At 44.5% G+C, this 18,265-nt stretch overlaps 2 protein-coding genes across 7 annotated transcripts in view; one reads left to right on the top strand and one right to left on the bottom strand.

Annotated features, from left to right (window-relative positions):
- FIRRM (FIGNL1 interacting regulator of recombination and mitosis) overlaps positions 1 to 18,265 on the bottom strand; it is a 236,730-nt gene that overhangs the window by 186,100 nt on the left and 32,365 nt on the right. The gene's annotated exons all lie outside the window — the stretch shown is intronic.
- The window catches only part of F5 (coagulation factor V), a 56,281-nt gene that overhangs the window by 26,569 nt on the left and 11,447 nt on the right, over positions 1 to 18,265 (top strand). Inside the window, exons 8-19 of one of the 3 annotated variants that reach the window (XM_074322451.2) lie at positions 1,096 to 1,273; positions 2,746 to 2,845; positions 3,245 to 3,456; positions 4,473 to 4,623; positions 5,325 to 5,537; positions 6,717 to 6,890; positions 9,018 to 9,156; positions 12,244 to 12,418; positions 13,198 to 13,434; positions 14,290 to 14,500; positions 15,710 to 15,889; positions 17,771 to 17,887. In XM_074322451.2, coding sequence (XP_074178552.2) covers positions 1,096 to 1,273; positions 2,746 to 2,845; positions 3,245 to 3,456; positions 4,473 to 4,623; positions 5,325 to 5,537; positions 6,717 to 6,890; positions 9,018 to 9,156; positions 12,244 to 12,418; positions 13,198 to 13,434; positions 14,290 to 14,500; positions 15,710 to 15,889; positions 17,771 to 17,887 — 2,087 coding nt within the window. Of the gene's footprint in view, positions 1 to 1,095; positions 1,274 to 2,745; positions 2,846 to 3,244; positions 3,457 to 4,472; positions 4,624 to 5,324; positions 5,538 to 6,716; positions 9,157 to 12,243; positions 12,419 to 13,197; positions 13,435 to 14,289; positions 14,501 to 15,709; positions 15,890 to 17,770; positions 17,888 to 18,265 lie in introns of all 3 variants that reach the window. The other 2 variants (XM_074322450.2, XM_074322452.2) reach the window with 2 other exon arrangements.

Below are 18,265 nucleotides of genomic sequence, written 5' to 3'. Positions count from 1 at the left end.
TTTTTCGTCAGTTATACTTCAGTAAAGCTGGGAATATGCAAAAAAAGTGAAGGTGTAGCACAGAGTATATAAATAGCTGCCTTGTGTTAAAGGAGTGAGAAGATAAGAATATATTTGCAAGTTATATTTTCACAAATTTACAGAAAGATTCTCTGGAATGATACACATTAAGACAAGTGAATACTTGGAAAATGCAGGGAGGGCTAGAGAGGTGGGGTAGAGGGGATGTAGTACGTGAGTGAGAGTTTTCACTAATCAAAATCATCTTAATGTATTTGCTATTCAAAACAAATAACTGAGAAAAAGAACTGCTCAAAATTATATAGTAACTGACAGCACTGAGATAGGAATTCAGGACTCTCTGGCAAGAGTCAGTGCTTTTTATTATGCAAAATAAATGCATGAAATGGATACATTCTATCATGGAGCTTCTGCTTTTGCAAACTAAGGTAATAAAAAGGACCAAGGGGAAAAGTGGCTTTTGTTGCTGCCCCCAAATCATTTATCGCAGTGCTCTGGAAGATGGGCAAAGGTGGGTGATTTTCAGTTGGCACCAGGACTGGCTGGATGGGAGATGGGATAGATCAGCAATGCAGAAAGAACTAGAAAAGATAGTTCTAGTAAAGATAGTGAAAGTCTAGTAAAGTCTAGTAAAGATAGTGAAAGCTTCCTAGAGTGGGAAAGTGCTTTTAGAGATTGAGAAATATCTCGAACACCCAATAAAAGTACCATAAAGTAAGTGACAGGAAAGACTTAAGAAAAATGCAGTGTGTCCTACCCTTGCATCCAGGTAGAACTTTTCCCCAGAGCTAACTAAGGTCTTCTCCAGTGACCAGAGTGACAGGAAGCCCCAAATCACTGCTTCTAACCATGACTATGACTTTATCTGGGTGAGGAGACAGATCACAGGTTTCCAGTTTTCTAACTAGAGGGAAGGTATCAGGACTCTGCAAACCATGTTAAGAACTTTTTAGAAAATGCTTAGATTTTCAGCTAATCTAAGAGCAGAACTTCTAAGCACAAGGGTTTCCCATCCTACGGGGTCTCTAGTTGAGAAAACAGTTTAATTTTTTTTTAAACTTTATTTCACTTAAGAAAATACAGATCTCTGCATTTGGATAACTTCTCAAACCAAATTGGAAAACATTATAAGAAGGTTGTGTACAAACAGTACCAAGATGAGTCCTTCACCAAACGCCTAGAGGACGCCACCATCCGAGAAGATGGGATCCTGGGCCCTATTATCAGAGCCCAGGTCAGAGACACGCTCAAAGTAAGTAACAAAAACATAGAACTGTGTGGAAGAAATTAAATAGTGAAACACAGCTTGTAAATACTGGTGATTTTAAAAGAAACATGTGTCCGTATAAGTTTTAAATCAAATGCAGCTTGTAATCCTTATTTAGTATTTGTACTTATTTATAGCCTACCTCATAATACAAAGAATCTGAGGCAGTTTTTTAAATTATAAAGGAATGGAACAAAGAGTCAGTATAATTGGGGTGGATAATATAGGGACAAAGAAAATAAAAGCAAGGATTAGGATAATGACACACCTACCACTTGCTCCTATAAGGCTGTCTGCAAATTTTGTCCTGAACTCTCTAGCAGCCAAAGCAAGAAGGGAAATACGTCAGGACAAGAACGAGAGTAGTCACAAAAGAAGCAGAGAGACCAGAGGAGAATTTCTCCCACAGATCCTTGAAAAGAGGATCCTGTGTGATGCAGTGGATGGAACCCTTGATAAAATGCCTACAATTGGTACAACCAATTAAAAAGTTGCATAGTCCTTTAAAACAATATTTCTCATTAGAGCTGAGAACATCACAGTAAACACCGCTGAGCAAAAACAATTCTTCGCTGTGATGTAGGTATGTAGTTCGCTGAAGACTAGTCTCTGATGGAGGTAAATTTCAATATGTATAAAGAGCACCGAGTGTTCTTCAGACAGTTTTCCTTAAATGTTACGGCACATCATCAAGCTTTTTATATGAACTGGGAAGCAGAGAATTGAAGGTTCCAATCCTCGGCAAGATTCTAGAACGCAGTTAATCTACAGATGAAGGGTGGTAATCCCAGTGCTCTGGCAACCAACCAGGCAGAAGATTAAGGCTCTTTTGAAGCTGGAGGAGAATAACTCACAGGAATGATGTAGGAGTAATGCTCCTCCCTTCAGCTCTGCATGGGGGTGAACTAAGGGGATAGCTGCAGACAAGGCCAATTCTGTTCATTTAAGAGGAAAAGGACAGAGAGCAGCCTCTCTGTTCCTCTGTCCCTTCCCCCATTGCTGAATCCTTCAGGTGCTCTTGGCGAGTATCAGTACACCTCACCTCAAGAAGATGGCTGCCAGGACAGCGGTTCGCGGAGCTCTGGCAGGCTGGACAAGGGGGTCATGGTCTAGCGAGAAGGAGCAGATGTGAAGGCAGGGGCGGTCCAAGCTGAAAGGAGAGGGCAAGGGGGGTGGGGACCAGCTTGGAGAGGGTGATACACTGTGAGGAAAATGTCACTTCTAAGGTCAGACTGCTCTTTCCATTTTCCACCTTACTATGGGAGTGAAACTCTCAAATGCTTCTTTCAAGTAATGGCAGAGGTTGTTGCCCAGATAAACATAAGTAGTTTACACACAGACACACACACACACACACACACACCATCCAACAAGCAAATGTGCAAAGTTAGCATCCTCTATTAATTCTCACGATCCACCTTAAATCCTGAAATAATGAACTTGAGTTCACTTTGTAGATTGTGTTCAAAAACATGGCCAGCCGCCCCTACAGCATTTACCCCCACGGAGTGACCTTCTCTCCTTTTGAAGATGAAGTCAACTCTTCCTCCACCTCAGGTTTGACCCTTTCACTTCTGTTGAAACTACTGACCTCTGAGAGGCTACCATATTTCTCTGCTGCCCTCGTTGCCTAGTATAACCGTGCGGTCAGGTCGTGGTACCCTAAACGTCACAGCCAAACCCTGCTCACTCGAGGGTTTTGTTTACCGTGGTGGTGGTGGTTCCCAAACATGGTGTCCGGTTAGTGCCATAGCGGCCTCTAGTGGAGCAGCATGTGATGACTGCTGACATGCTATCCAGGGTTCTAGGAAGTAGAACTTCATCTAAAAAGAATATTCCGTTCCCAATATTAATTGGCTGTAATGAGAGCTCAATTACATTATTTATTCATTCATTTATTCATTTTCATAAAATAATTTTGAAAACGAAAACAGTCCTGACTATAATTTCTTTCAGGCAGTAACACCATGATCAAAGCAGTTCAACCAGGGGAAACATACACTTACAAGTGGAACATTCTCGAGTCTGATGAGCCCACAGAAAACGATGCCCAGTGCCTAACGAGACCGTACTACAGTAACGTGGACATCAGCAGGGACGTCGCTGCTGGGCTCATCGGGCTACTTCTAATTTGTAAGAGCAGATCCCTGGACAAGCGCGGCATCCAGGTATTTTGTCCTGGACATAAACTTTCAGAAATGCCAGGAATTCCTTCTGGCTGCAACAGATTAGATCTCCTTGCTACATAATTGGGTGATTTTCGAGAACAGAAAACACGAAGTAGTCCTCTTTGATGTGAATGTGGTAATGTTTATTGCTTTGCTTACTTTTTTGTCTTGTTTATTTTCATGTGGACTCTCACTGCAGAAGTGCAGCCTACAGTGGGACACTGTATTTTGTTATAGTTTCCAATTCCGGGTCTGTTGGTATTGGCTGTGGGATAAGCAAGTCGCTTAGCCTCTCTTAATTTCTTCCATTTATCAAATGAGTAAAAACCATCCTGAAAATTTTACAGGGTTATTTGGGGTTCAGTGAGATACACCTGGTAAAAGTGTAAAGCTGTACCAACCCTTGTTATTTTTAGATGTCTGCGTTAGAGAGGTGAGACAGAGATACTGGAGACATTGCTGCTAATGAAATTGGACCTAGACAATGGTTCATCTCTAGTGAGACTAAATTATCCAGAAGAATGTGAACAAAATATGGATCTTCTGACTTAATGTTCACTGACTAGTCTCATATTACTAACTTAAAATTCACAGGCAATTAGGCTGAGTTAGAATTAAAAAAAGTATCATCCCCAGGCACATGAAATACATATATGCCTAGAAAAATCAGAAACGGACATTTGGAAGGCCCTGATTTGTTGAGCTGGGAAAGGAAACAGGTGGAGAGAGGTATAAAGCTTTCCTCTTGCAACCTCCTGTTTTATCTTCTGCAACTAAGAGGAGCTGACAGGTGCAGAGTCACCAAGATAAACAGAATTCCAGTTGCCATGATACAACGGGATGTTTCTGTTAGGATATTTCAGTCTCTGAATTTTCTGATCGGCTGTTTGCTTTCGCATAATGCCTTTGGCTTCAGGGGTCCCAACGGCTGTGCCCCTTCGGTTTCCGAGAAGAGCTCAGGGTTGCAGGTACTGGGCTGGCCGGTGACTCACTGAACACGCGCTTTTACCCCGCAGAGGGCAGCAGACAGGGAGCAGCAGGCCGTGTTTGCCGTGTTCGATGAGAACAGGAGCTGGTACATTGAGGAGAATATCAACAAGTTTTGTGAAAGCCCCGACAAGGTGAACCGGGAGGACCCTAAGTTTTATGAATCGAACGTCATGAGCAGTAAGTCATGGACTCCTCGTTCCGCGGTTGACGCATGGCTGTGCCTGGAGGTGGGCAGAGACGTGGATTAGAATCCACTCACCTCTTGATCTTGCTTCCATCCAGGCATTTGGTGATGAAATCACTGGGTGACATTAGACAACCTTTTGACAGCAAGAGGCCAGAAGCTTGTTATCCTCACAAGTCTTCTTGGTTTCCTGCTCTGTGTGTGTGTGCGCTCGTGCCCACGTGCCTGCTTTGGGCAGAGGAACAGAAGGAGGGGCGGGGGTGGCGAGAGAAGGGGCTACAGGCCTTGGTGGGTGGTAGCTGGGAATTTACACTGCGTGCAAGATGAATCCTCTTTATGGGCAGGCCAGAAACAAGGTAAGTAATCCAAAACTGGGCTGTCAAATCAAACCAAGAGGGTAAGCGCGTGTGCGAGCCAGGAGCTTCGGAAAGTGCACAGTAAGAAGTTCAGAAACGAAGGAATTCCCGGAGCCACGGCTCAGGCATGTGCTGCAGTTTTAGGTTCAGCGCCCAGAGGCCCTGCTGTGGGAAGTCAGTTTGATCTTCCAGTCACGTGTTAGACCTGGTAACGCTTATCTCAGATAATCACTGCTTTGATGCAACCAAATTATCATTGGGGCATTTATTTCATGTATAACTAGACACATGCCCTTGTGGGGATAGGCCTGGTGCTTTAACAGATTTTATTCTTTCAGCTATCAACGGCTATGTGCCTGACAGCATACCCACCCTAGGATTCTGCTTTGATGACACCGTCCAGTGGCACTTCTGCAGCGTGGGAATGCAGGATGACATTCTGACCCTCCACTTCACGGGGCACTCATTCATCTACGGAAAGAGGCACGAGGACACCCTGACCCTCTTTCCCATGCGTGGGGAGTCTGTGACCGTCGCGATGGATAACGTGGGTAAGAGCCTGGACACTGCGAGAGGAATCTCTGGCCGCTGAAGGTCTGCCGCAGCTCCCCGGACTGCTACAGCTCTTGGGCTTATCTCCTGGGTCCCTTGCAGGCGTTCCTTTCAATACTTCTATTTAGGCAATGAATGACTTCCACGAGTCCAGTCCTTTCATGTGGGTCCCATGTATGCTTTTCTGGGCTAAGTGAGAAGTAAAGATACACACCCACAGAAAAATCAGGCATCCCTTTGGGGAAGAAGTATGGGCCTTCGGTCACAAAAGAACACTTCTTTGATCAAAATGCCCTTTTTGTTTTTTTAAGCCAGCCGCCCCACCCTAGGGTTAAGGATCCTCAGATATGGTGCCTCAGGGGGGCATCACTGCCAGCACCACGTCCTGGAAACACGGGGGCTGGGAGCTCATCAGACGCAGGGGTGGGTGGCTCAGGTTCTGCTCTGCCCCTCAGCATCCTGTAACCTTGGGCAAGTGACTTGACTTCACTGAGCCTCAGTTTACTCATCTGAAAAGCAACAACCACCCCTACGGACTCGCTCTGACAGTAATTGTGGTATGGGCCAGCCCTCAGGAGACGCTCAACAAGTGGCAACTACCTGGGCCTCCTGGGAAGTCTTCGCTGTGCCAGCAAATCACCATTTCAAAGAGATTCAACATTTCCCTGAAGGACCTGAATGACGCACTACCTAGAAATATGTCAGTGTCTCTTATTTCGGAATAGACATCACCATCCTGCCCCCAACCCTAATTCCCAAATAAGATGTTTATGACGTTCAGAGTCCATTTTGTTCTCAGTTCATCCCTTTTCAAATATATTTGGAAGCAGTGACTCTCAGACTACCTGAGCTAAAAGCTTTTTTCCTCCCTCATCTCCACTGACTGCTACTTTCGGTCTCGATTCTGTTGAACGAGATAAGGGCACTAATCACCTCCTTGGGTGTCACAGCAAATTCAAATGGCTCAAAAGTTCCCTAAATGCTCCTCTCTGGTTTTCTCCTTCTGTCATTGTGGAACAGGCAGTAAATGACAGTTCTCAGACCAGCCGTGGCCCAGGGGCCACACCTGAATGTCCCTGACTAAAGTTCACTGGAAGGTACCTGCCACAGGGGGTGCTAGGGCTTTTTATATCTTTTTCTGGCCTTAGAGCTCTCTAGCCTTTGTCTCTCTTCTACAGGAACTTGGATGTTAACCACCATGAATTCCAATCCAAGAAGCAAAAACCTACAGCTGAAATTCAGGGACGTGAAGTGTATCCGGAATGATGATGAAGACGTATATGAGATATACGAGCCTCCAGCGTCTACAACCATGAGTACACGGAAAATGCGCGATTCTTCAGAAAACCAAGGTGAAGGGATTGATGATACCTACGATTATCAGGACATTCTGGCTTTATCATTAGGAATTAGGTCATTCCGAAATTCATCATTGAATCGGGAGGAAGATGAGTTCAATCTTACTGCCCTTGCCCTGGAGAACAGCCCTGAATTCCTTCCTCCAAATACGGAAGCAGCTGTTGATTCAAATTCTTCTTCCCCTAGTAACATGAGCAGGCTCATTGCTACTAACTTTACAGAACCTCACAACACCCTGCCTCCCCCAGAAGCCACCACAGCTGGTCCCCACGTGGGACACATGAGCTTAGAAAAGAACTCAGTTCTCAACCTTTCCACAGTAGAGCATTCCAGCCCTTATTCCGAAGACCCTATAGAGGACACTCTATATTCAAATGTCACGGGGATAAGCCTACTTCCGCGTGGTGCAGAAGGAGTCAGAAGTCAAGAACATGCTAAACATAAGGGATTCGAGGCAGGAAGAGACCGAGGAGCAAAGCACAGGTTCTCCCAGATAGAATTTCCAGCACACAAAACTGGGAGACACTTAAGCCTAAGCAACTCTTCTCCTTCCAGAACGGGGCCGTGGAAGGACCTTCCCAGTCATCTGGTCCTCTTAAAACAAATGAACCGATCTAAGATTTTGAACGGGAAATGGCATTTGGTTTCTGAAAAAGGTAGTTATGAAATCATCCAAGATGCTGGTGAAGACATAGCTGTTAGTGAGCTGCTGAACAGCCCCCAGAGTGCCTCAAGGACGTGGAGAGACAGGATCCCTCTTACAAACAAGCATGGAAAGCAGAGTGGCCACCCAAAGTTTTCTGGAATTAGACATAAATCTCTACAAATAAGACAGGCTGGAGGAAACAGTAGCTTGAAGAACAGCACTGTTTTCATTAGGACACGAAAAAAGAGAAAGGAAGAGAAGCTTGCCCACCATGTTCCTCTATCTCCAAGGAGCTTCCACGCTCTAAGAGGAGGGGCCAACACATTTGCAGACTTACTTCACAAGTCCAATGGGACGTCTCTCCCCACAGAGCTCAATCAGACATTCCCCTCCGTGAATCTCAGCCTGATTGCCTCACTTCCTGACCATAATCAGAAGCCCCCAAATGACACCAATCACACAAGCTCCCCTCTAGATCGTTATCAGACAATGGCCCCAGAGGAACGCTATCAAACGTTCCCTATTGAAGACTCTGATCAAATGCACTTCACCACAGACCCCAGCCACACATCTTCTCCAGAGCCTGGCCAGATGCTCAACTATGATCCAGGAAATAAGTCCCCCCCTACTGACATTGGACAAACGCTCCCTTCCTTAGAACTTGAAGTCTGGCAGACGACCATCTCTCTAGGCCTCGGTCAGCCATCTGTCTCTCCAGAACTCAGTCAGACAAGCCTTTCCCCAGACCTCAGCCAGGAGACTCTCTCTCCAGACCTCAGCCAGGCAATGCTTTCCCCAGACATCAGCCAGGAGACTCTCTCTCCAGACCTCAGTCAGACAAGCCTTTCCCCAGACCTCAGCCAGGAGACTCTCTCTCCAGACCTCAGCCAGACAACACTTTCCCCAGACATCAGCCAGGACACTCTCTCTCCAGACCTCAGTCAGACAACGCTTTCCCCAGACCTCAGCCAGGAGACTCTCTCTCCAGACCTCAGCCAGACAACGCTTTCCCCAGACCTCAGCCAGGAGACTCTCTCTCCAGAACTCAGTCACACAATGCTTTCCCCAGACCTCAGCCAGGACACTCTCTCTCCAGACCTCAGCCAGACAACGCTTTCCCCAGACCTCAGCCAGACAACGCTTTCCCCAGACCTCAGTCAGACAAGCCTTTCCCCAGACCTCATGCAGACATCACTTCCTCCAGACCTTGATCAGACATCCTACACTTCTGAATCTAGTCAGTCGTTGCCTCTTCCAGAATTTGGTCTGACTTTCCCTGACCGAGACCTTGGTCAGATGCCATCTCCTCTGCCATCTCTTCCGCTAAATAACACTTTTATACCACCAGTTGTATTAGGCTTCAGTGGAGATGACGGAGAATACACTGAGATTATTCCAAGGGGGAAGGAAGAGAGCAGTGAGGAAGACTCTGTTGAAATTGATTTTGTGACCTATGATGACCCTTACCAAACAGATATTAGGACGGATATCAACTCCTCCAGAAACCCCGACAACATTGCAGCATGGTACCTCCGCAGCAAAAATGGAAACAGAAAAAATTATTACATTGCTGCTGAAGAAATATCCTGGGATTATTCCAAATTTGCACAAAGGTTTGGCCAGTTTTCTCCTTCTATATTCTCATTTTTCCACTATTTCTTAAAAAAAAAAAAGTAATTACGACAGTCCAAGGAGATAATTCTGGGCAAATTATGCTAAGTATAATTAGTTCCCGTATTGCCACTCGGCTCATAACTGTTCCCTTTGTCAGTTCCAAGATTAGCTTCTCTCCTTCAGATGACATCAGGACAATATCAGAACAACCATTGTAAGAAGTCTAAGATGATCTATAGTTAAATAAGACCTCACTTCTCTCTTCTTCTCTCTTCACAAATGTTCCTACTCCCTCCTCTTGCTATAATGCAGTAGCCCTACCCATCCATAGCTAGCCACTGCTCGATTTCATTGACGTTCGCTTGAAATACAAGTGTGTGATGTAGTAATCTCCTTTTGCATTTACTTGTTTACCACAAACATTTTAAAATTGTTTACTGACCAGTATAAAGTATACAGCCTCTTGGTAAAGTTTAATTTAAATTCCATGAGATCCCAGTAGCGGAGGCCAAGCATATAAACTAGTTTAGAAACAAAAAAACAAGTTTATACCCTCAACTGAGGCAGTCAATGGATAATGATTTATCTTGATTCAAACTTGATTTTTAACTTGGTTTACAGAATCATTCATTTAGTAACGCTTGGGTGAGTGCTTATTCTCTTCTACGCATGGTGCTAACTGCTGAGAGTATAAGAGAATATAAACACACGTGAGTCCGACCCTCATGGAACTTTTTGTCTAGGGGTGCAGGTAGATGTGAGTAAATCCTCCCGTGAAAGTGTAAAATGTAACCACGATAAAGACTAAGACGGGACAGTAGCTCTGTGGTGATATGAGAATTAGGGAATCAGACTCTGAAGAAGCAGCATGTTGAGTTGAGATATGAAGACGCATAGGAGTGAACCAATCGGAAAGTGGTTCTAGACAGAGATTCTAGCCAGAGAGAACGGCATGACCGGGCCCTGTGGAAGAAGGAAACCACGGAGCTGCAGGCTGTGCAGCTGGAGCTAAGGACAGGGTGGGCAGTAAGAAAGTATTGGCTAGCTCTGCAGAGACCAGGTGGCATTAGGCTTTGTAGGCCATCGGAAGGATTTTGGTGTTTATCCGAACAGCAAAGAGTAACCCTTCAACAGCTTTAAGCCATTCCTAGCTTCCCGGAATATGGCAGTTTCTTTCCTGGGTCTTGTTACTTTCATCTTTTAAATGAATGCGTTATACCAAATGACCCCCAAGGTCCTCTTCGGTTCTAACATTTTAGGGTTGCAGCCACTCTTCAATCATAGAGTTGAAGGAGTTGATGCAATTTTGTAAATGGCCTGACTTACAACAGAGAGTCTGTAAGGGATCCATATACATTTTAAAAACATAATGTTCAATTAAATTTTGCTTCAGGGTGGAAAGCCATAGTGGGCTGGGCTCTACATTCTGGAATGACACTATAGAGAAAGAAGAGAGATAGGGACAAGGAGCAAAGCTTAGTCAACTACAGATTCTCGGGGACATGGCGTGAGAACCGTGCTTAAACCATCCAAATGTAGTCAACAGCTTTTATAAAAGCTAACTGTCAGATGCATAAATTATAAACCAAAGTGTAATGAGAATAAGCAAACACAGAGTAATGTGACTCACAGAAATGATTTCATTAATCTGATGCCTGACATTTCCGCATCAGAACTCTATTAGTTTAAAACACCTTCTCCCGTGACTTCCTATTTAGATTAGTACACATTACTACATGAGAATAACCAATTCGTCTGAGGATTTCTAAGCAAAGCCCTCAGGAAGTAATATTTAGGGCCTTTCTAGAGTAGGAAGTAACGGAATCGGTTCCTTTCAATCTTACATCCTGCTCCAGATGTGCCACCTCCATTTACGGCAGTCAGTTGTTTTCATTCACATGTGTTTTACGAGACTCTATGTTATGCTTGGAGTCTGGATGGATGAGCTTAATAGTGTAGAAAGGCTGGGAAGAAGGTAGAGTGCGATTCTCTATTGGTGACTCATGGTATATAACAAATACTACGAGATTGATGGATAAGCTTTTGGCCTGTTCCCAGAGGCTTGGGAAATTTAAGAGTCAATGGGAAAATTTGATGTGCTCTGGCCCCAGACTGAACAGCTGGTAAACTACATGAGGACTAATGTAGTTTAGCAAAAGGAAATGTGAGATAGTCGGTAACCACAAGATGGTCATGGGGGTTTGAAAATTAATTTGGGGAACGTACAGAGGGATAGTGGATGGGGGGAGGGGGGTTCACACAGTGTGAGGGATATAAATGATAAACGTCTAAGTTTTGCTTTGTCTTGTGCACCTGAAACTAATTAAAAATAAATAAATTAATTAATTAAAATGAAAAAAAAAAAGGAAATGTGAGAAGAGTATAAAACACCCATCCATCCAGTGGTCTTCACAGGGGTGGTCTTCTAAGTCAGCTAACCATGGTTACCTGACAGCCCCAAGCCCTGGCAGTGTCCCATTGCATGGCTTTGTCTGTTTGTGATATTAAAATCTGCTATGTTAATATATGATTATAAACAAATATTTATGAAGTGCCTACTATGTGCCAGATAAACCTGCTAGGCACTGGGAATAAAATTATAAGCCAACTAGACCACTGCCTGACATCATGGGGCTTCTACTCTAGTGTCAGAGTCAGATATTAATAGATAATCTCCCGAATGAATGATACGTCATTTACTACATCTCCTACAGAAATAGAATAAGAATACCGTAGGGATTTAATATACATATATATTATATATAACATTATATATATATGGATACACATATACACACAACGTACATACATACTGTAGTCATGTTTTGGAATGCTACAGAGAGGTTTGACCTAATGTAAAGGATCAAAGGACTTACCTATGACATGATATGTGAGCTAGGAGTTGAAGGATACTTACTGGCTTGTGTTTTCAGTCATTTATATTTTCATTTATTTGTTCATCAAATATTAAATATCTTCTTATGCTAGAGGCTATATTCAGAAATGATTACTCAGTCAATCTCCTAAATGGCAAGAGTCGTCTTTCACTTGTTGTTTTAAAACAAATGTCACTATTATCGTTTCAGTGACATGGACGCTGAAGACATAGATGATGCCCCACAGGGCACCGTATACAAGAAAGTCGTTTTCAGGAAGTACACTGATAGCACTTTTACCACACGTGACCCCCAGGGGGAGCATGAAGAGCACCTGGGCATTCTCGGGCCTGTCATTAGAGCTGAAGTGGATGACGTCATCCAAGTAAGTCAGCTTCTGAGCGCTGCTAAGGTCATCAGAGGCTTTGCCACAAGCACCACAGGGTTGTAAAGATGAAGGTGGCGGGACCGCTATACACTATTTATTTATGTTCCAAAATTAAAAATAATGACAAGCTTCAAGAAAAAAAAAAATCTCATAATTTTATTTCTCCCTCTGCTAAGCTCTTGCTCATTCTATAGGTTGGTGCGAAAGTAGCTGCGGTTTAGAAGGTTAGAAATAATTGCAAAAGCCGCAATTACTTTTGCACCACCCTATACACGGGCCAGTTCCATTTCCCCTAAGACGCTTTCTTTAGGAGACACGGTCTGTCTCCTAACCCCAGTTGCTCCTGCCAGGCACCCCCGCTCACCCCACTCACGCATTGCTTACAGCACCTTTTGTCTCCAGATTTTTAGCTTGAACTCACATGTGCGTGCTGATCTTCACCAGTGTGTTGAAAGCTTACTGTGAGCAAGAACCGAGCCCCATTCCCTTCAGAGGTGCAGCACTTACCAGTATCATTTTATGTGTAATGTCAACACTTTTGCTTTGAGCCTATGAACAAACGTGTGTTGGTGCTTCTGGGGAAAACCACTTGGGCCCTATCTCACGGGATGGTTGTAAAAACGAGACGAAATAATATACACAAGTTTCTTGCAGTTTTAAGCAATTTTAAGCATTAGGTCTCCTTTAATTACCGTGCACGTTGGCATTTAATGCTGACTTTTTGGTTTGGAGTTTTGTCAAGCTTAAGTACATGTGTGGATCACTGTTTTCTCTAGGTTCGTTTTAAAAATCTAGCATCCAGACCATATTCTCTTCATGCCCATGGGCTTTCCTATGAAAAATCATCGGAAGGGAAGCCTTATGACGATGAGTCTCCTGAATGGTTCAAAGAAGACAATGCCATTCAGCCAAACAGCAGTTATACGTACGTGTGGCACGCCACCGTGCGGGCGGGGCCAGAAAACCCCGGCTCTGCCTGTCGGGCGTGGGCCTACTACTCAGCAGTGAACCCGGTGGGTACCTAATCCGTTGAAAGGTCTTGTCATTCCCCAACCTTATAACCCGAGTCCACCAAGTGGAAGGGTCAAGATTATTTCTTGTTAAATGCCCGTCTTGCCAGCCATAAGGAAGGTGTAAGGAATGTGGTCAACCGTCCACAGTTACCACGGCCACATCTGCCAAAGCCAGTGAAAGCTAAACGTTTGTTCAGTGAAGGGGAGTGAAGATTACTGAGATGGTAGGCCCCTGTTAGAGTGACTACTTTACAGATGCAGACGTTTATTTGCAATGTTCTTGAACAAGTAAGTATTAGCTTTCTTCTGCTCCTTCTCTATGAAAGAACCGCCAAGTCAAGACACCTTCATTTTGGGTGTGGCAGAGACTGCACAGACCTCGATTTAAATTCCTGCCCTGTTACTTACTGCGTGGCCCTAGGAAAGTTACTTGCCCTCTCTCAGCCTCAGTTTCCTGAGTTAAACATGAGATAACAACAGTATATAGCACATAGTAGGCACTTGGTAATATTTGTTTAATAAGTGAATTCTTTTTACCATATAGGATTGTTGTCAGAATTAGAGGCTATAGGCAAAATGTTGAATATAGTAGTAGATACTCAATAAATAGTATTTGTTATACTATCAATATTATCATCATTATCATTACTACCACGTTGAGATAAATGATTAATCAGAGAAAGGGAATACGAATGCCATAGAATTAGATGATAAATATCCAGCCTTATTAAGCTACTCGTTTATAATCCTCAGAGCCTCTAAGAAGGTTTCCTTTCCCATGTGATCAGTGATTGTCAGAGGAACAAAGACAATTCTGAGAAAGAACGTTTGCGATTTGCTCCCACTGTCTTCCAGGAAAAAGATATCCATTCAGGCCTGATCGGTCCCCTTCTGATCTGCCGCAAAGGGACACTTCATAAGGAGAGCAACATGCCCGTGGACATGAGGGAGTTTGTCTTACTTTTTATGGTCTTTGATGAAAAGAAGAGCTGGTACTACGAAAAGAAGCCCCAAAGGTCTTGGAGACGTGTATCTTCAGAAGGAAAACATTCCCATGAGTTTCATGGTATTTTCTTCTGACTTGGATCTAATCTCTGAACTTAATCCCACTGGGTGACAGTGACATCTGCCCTCAGGTCTCCACAAGATTTAGACATGAGATACTTCTGAGGAGCCAGGAGTGACAACAAGACTAGGTCCTTAAATGTCTCAGGGCTGATGGTGACACCAACCCAGCCAGCAGGTGATACTGCAGGGGAAAGAGAGGAAAGTCTGACAGACAGACAAGGAGGCTGCTGCAAAACGAAGCCAACAGCAACCAAAAAAGCCAGTGTGCTTCAGTTAAACATAAACTGAAAAGGAATTAGCATTATTCTGCAATTTAAGTAGTTAATAACCCTGTTCCTTGACCTTATAGGAAAAGTATTTCTACAGAAGTGATCACCCATGTGTACTTTCTAGGATAAGAATGATTGTAAGTTTTAGCATTCAGCAGTTCCCAGGTGGAACCGAAAGTATGAGAATCAAATGGGTAGGCAGAAGGAGCTCAACTCCTCTCCCTCTAAAAAGTCACTTGCTGGGTTCCTGAAATTTCACGGCGGTTTCTTTAATTTTAGAAGAATAAACAACAAAAACGTCCCTTCCTTCCCAGTCAAAGGCACGGAAGCACTAAGCTTTATCACAAAAATGTTGTATTTTTAAGGTGATCCAATTTACCAGGTGCTTTACACACACACACACACACAACTTCACTGAGGGGGGAGTGGATAAAGTCAGAGAACCCTGGACATCAAGCTGGACAGGGGACAGAGTAGCTGCCACATGAAGGAGAGAACAAACGTGCATCACTTTGGCTGTGGGTACCACCAACATGAAGTCCGACTTCCCATGTTTGCCTAGAAGTACCTCTTAATTTAGGAGGCCTTAGGGTGACATGCTGCTTATCTCCTTGCGTGTCTCTTTCCTCTAAACACTGGAGTGCCCTTTCCTGGCTCATGCTGGTCTTTATCTGTTTGTAGAAGAGGCAAAATCATACTATAAATGCAAAGGGTAGATGGCCGAAGCACAGAGCAGGAGCAGTGGAAGGTCTGCGGAAATGTGGCAGACGGCTGGGGAAGGCGCTAGTGTGACAGGAGCTGGCGGTTCCCACTGAGACTGTGACCCACCAGGGCTCTGGAGCTGCATGCTGAGCGGGACCTCCCCCCCCCACGTGTCCTCACCAGCCTCTGTCCTGGGGCACAGATTTGTAATTGATCACCATTGTCTGTCCTTTCAGCCATTAACGGGATGATCTACAACTTGCCCGGCCTGAGAATGTACGAGCAAGAGTGGGTGAGGCTGCACCTGCTGAACATGGGCGGCTCCCGGGACATCCACGTGGTTCACTTCCACGGCCAGACCTTGCTGGAGAACGGCACTCAGCAGCACCGGCTGGGGGTCTGGCCCCTTCTGCCCGGTAAGACCTGGGCCCTAAAAAGAGGTGCCCGCTAAAAAATGGTGAGAGAAGGCCATTAGCGTCCATAATTCTCTCTCATTCCCAACTTGGGCATTTGTGCCTAAGGGGTCGGGCATGGGTTTGGGCACAGAGCCCGGCAAGCCACACCCAGTGCTGCGTGCAGAGGACCGAAACATGGGCTAGTACAGCACTGGTCTGCAGCCCCGCCCAGGCTCCGTGGGGCCCCGATGGGTCTCCAGAGGTACTGTGTCCACTGCAGGTCCTTCCAAGCCACCTACGTCATATAGGACAGGCCTTCAGCCGATTACAAAAGGAACCCCACAGGGTTCAGGCAGCCAAAGCTTTCCGCTGGGGGGAGGGAGACGAGAAACTTACTGGGGTTTGGGGCTTCTTGATTTCTTGACTTCTCCTCACTCTCTCACCCTGATATTTGCTGGCAAGAGACTACAGGGATCTTAAACTGACTCATGAGCCTGTTTGGAGGAACATTTTGTTTTTAATGATTGTAAAAGCTAAAGAATAACAAGGGTATTCAGAGATTTCCATGTGCAAAACGATGATAAGGTTGAAACACACTACAGTCAGTTAAAAGACTGTTAATGTGCCAATGAGTTCTTGGTAGACGGGTCTGTGCGTCCCAGGTATGTGCGGGGGGTGTGAGTGCTGGAAGCCACTGACTCCCAGGCGGTCGTGGGCATAATGAACACCTCGGCAGCCGGTGACAACGCAGGTGCTGAGGCAGAGATGGATCCTGCAGGTTTGGGCAGGGGCCCAGGAGTCTGCATTTCTAACAAGCAGCCTACCTTCCACAAATGACGTGGCAGAAGCTAGGTAGTGAAGGTGGTCCCTTGACAGGGCTTGGGTGGGAGAGCTGCTGTGTGAATCAGCCTCAGAAGGAGGCACAGAGGTCCAAATGGGCCTGGTTTGGTTCAAGGTACAGAAAAAGAGTGTTCTTGTTTGTTATAAACATGCCAGCGACTCACTAATAAAGCTATAAAGACCCACTCTGTTAAAATCAGGACAGAGCGGATTAGGTCAAACTCCTTGCTTTTCACCAACAATCGTTTTCACCAGAACAGCCAGCCTCTCCACAAGCCTGCGAGAAACACTGAGTAGCTGGGACTGGCTGGTACCTCTCAATCTTCAAACCTAAGTACCTGCGTCGGAGAGGGGAAGGCTGAAGACCTTTCTAAGTGTTTGAGGAGGATGACCGTCCGCTATTCATTTTTACTCACAATCTGGGAAATGATCACAAACTATAGTCCGTAGAATTTAAGTCTTAACTGGCAGTGGGTAGTATTCAGTATCAGGACGGACAAGCATCATTCTTTCAGTGATGTTCTGAAACACTTTATGTGCATCTCAATCCAAATATGTAAACTTTATCGAAAATTTGAAACATGGGAGGAGGATATTTGATTTTCATTTTATTATATAAAAAAGAAACACTAACGAAATGACAAGAGAGAAAGGAAACATGGACAATATTTTTGAGGCCCAATGATGGGTCATTCAAGATTGCTTTGATACTTAGGACTGTGAAGTATTATGTGTGGGGTAACTTGCAAGAATTTATTTAATTAAATGAAAGCTTATTTCTAGTAAGGGGTATTAGAGATTTTTTTTTAAAGTCCTGGGGCGATTTACTTGTAGTAATGTGTGTGTGTGTGTGTGTGTGTGTGTGTGTGTGTGTGTGTGTGTTATTATTGGTGTTTTGATCTGTTTGGTACACCTCTAGTTCTCCCTAAAGAGAAATAGGTATCTCTTAAGTTCTAAAGCTTCTTGTGATGCAGTGATATTAGGATTCTTTGATAGCAGTCAACCAATAGCAATTTTGTTAGCCTTTGAGTATGTAATGTTGTCCTTCACCCTTTATTTTAGGTTCATTTAAAACTCTTGAAATGAAGGCATCAAAACCTGGTTGGTGGCTCCTCGACACGGAGGTTGGAGAAAACCAGAGAGCAGGGATGCAAACGCCATTTCTCATCATAGACAAAGGTATCAGCCAAGAGTCACAGGATATTTTTTAGCAGCAGAGTCCTATTACTGGACTATTACCAATTTTTAGACAGAAGGAAATATTCGACTCGGAACTCTGATGGGACAAAGACACAATCTGTAGCAGTAATTGCTTTCCTTCTGGCTAGGGTCTGATTACACCGCACACATTAGTCATCTAGGAAACTGAAATCAAATGGCCCAGCCCAAAGGGATTCCCCTCAATGGAGGAAGCAATGCAAAGCATCCTCCTTCATGATTTTTGATCCACGGGAAAGTGCATGTAAGAAATTCCCCAGATGCCTAGCACAGAAGAGGGAAAAGATACCGGGAATTCAACAACCAAGACAGTCACTGAACTTGGCATCTCAGTACTTG

Source organism: Rhinolophus sinicus, chromosome 11 (assembly GCF_057876585.1).
Source record: "Rhinolophus sinicus isolate RSI-liver-muscle chromosome 11, RSI-T2T, whole genome shotgun sequence".
Classification (NCBI taxonomy): domain Eukaryota; kingdom Metazoa; phylum Chordata; class Mammalia; order Chiroptera; family Rhinolophidae; genus Rhinolophus; species Rhinolophus sinicus.
This window is presented reverse-complemented; position numbering and strand designations above follow the sequence as displayed.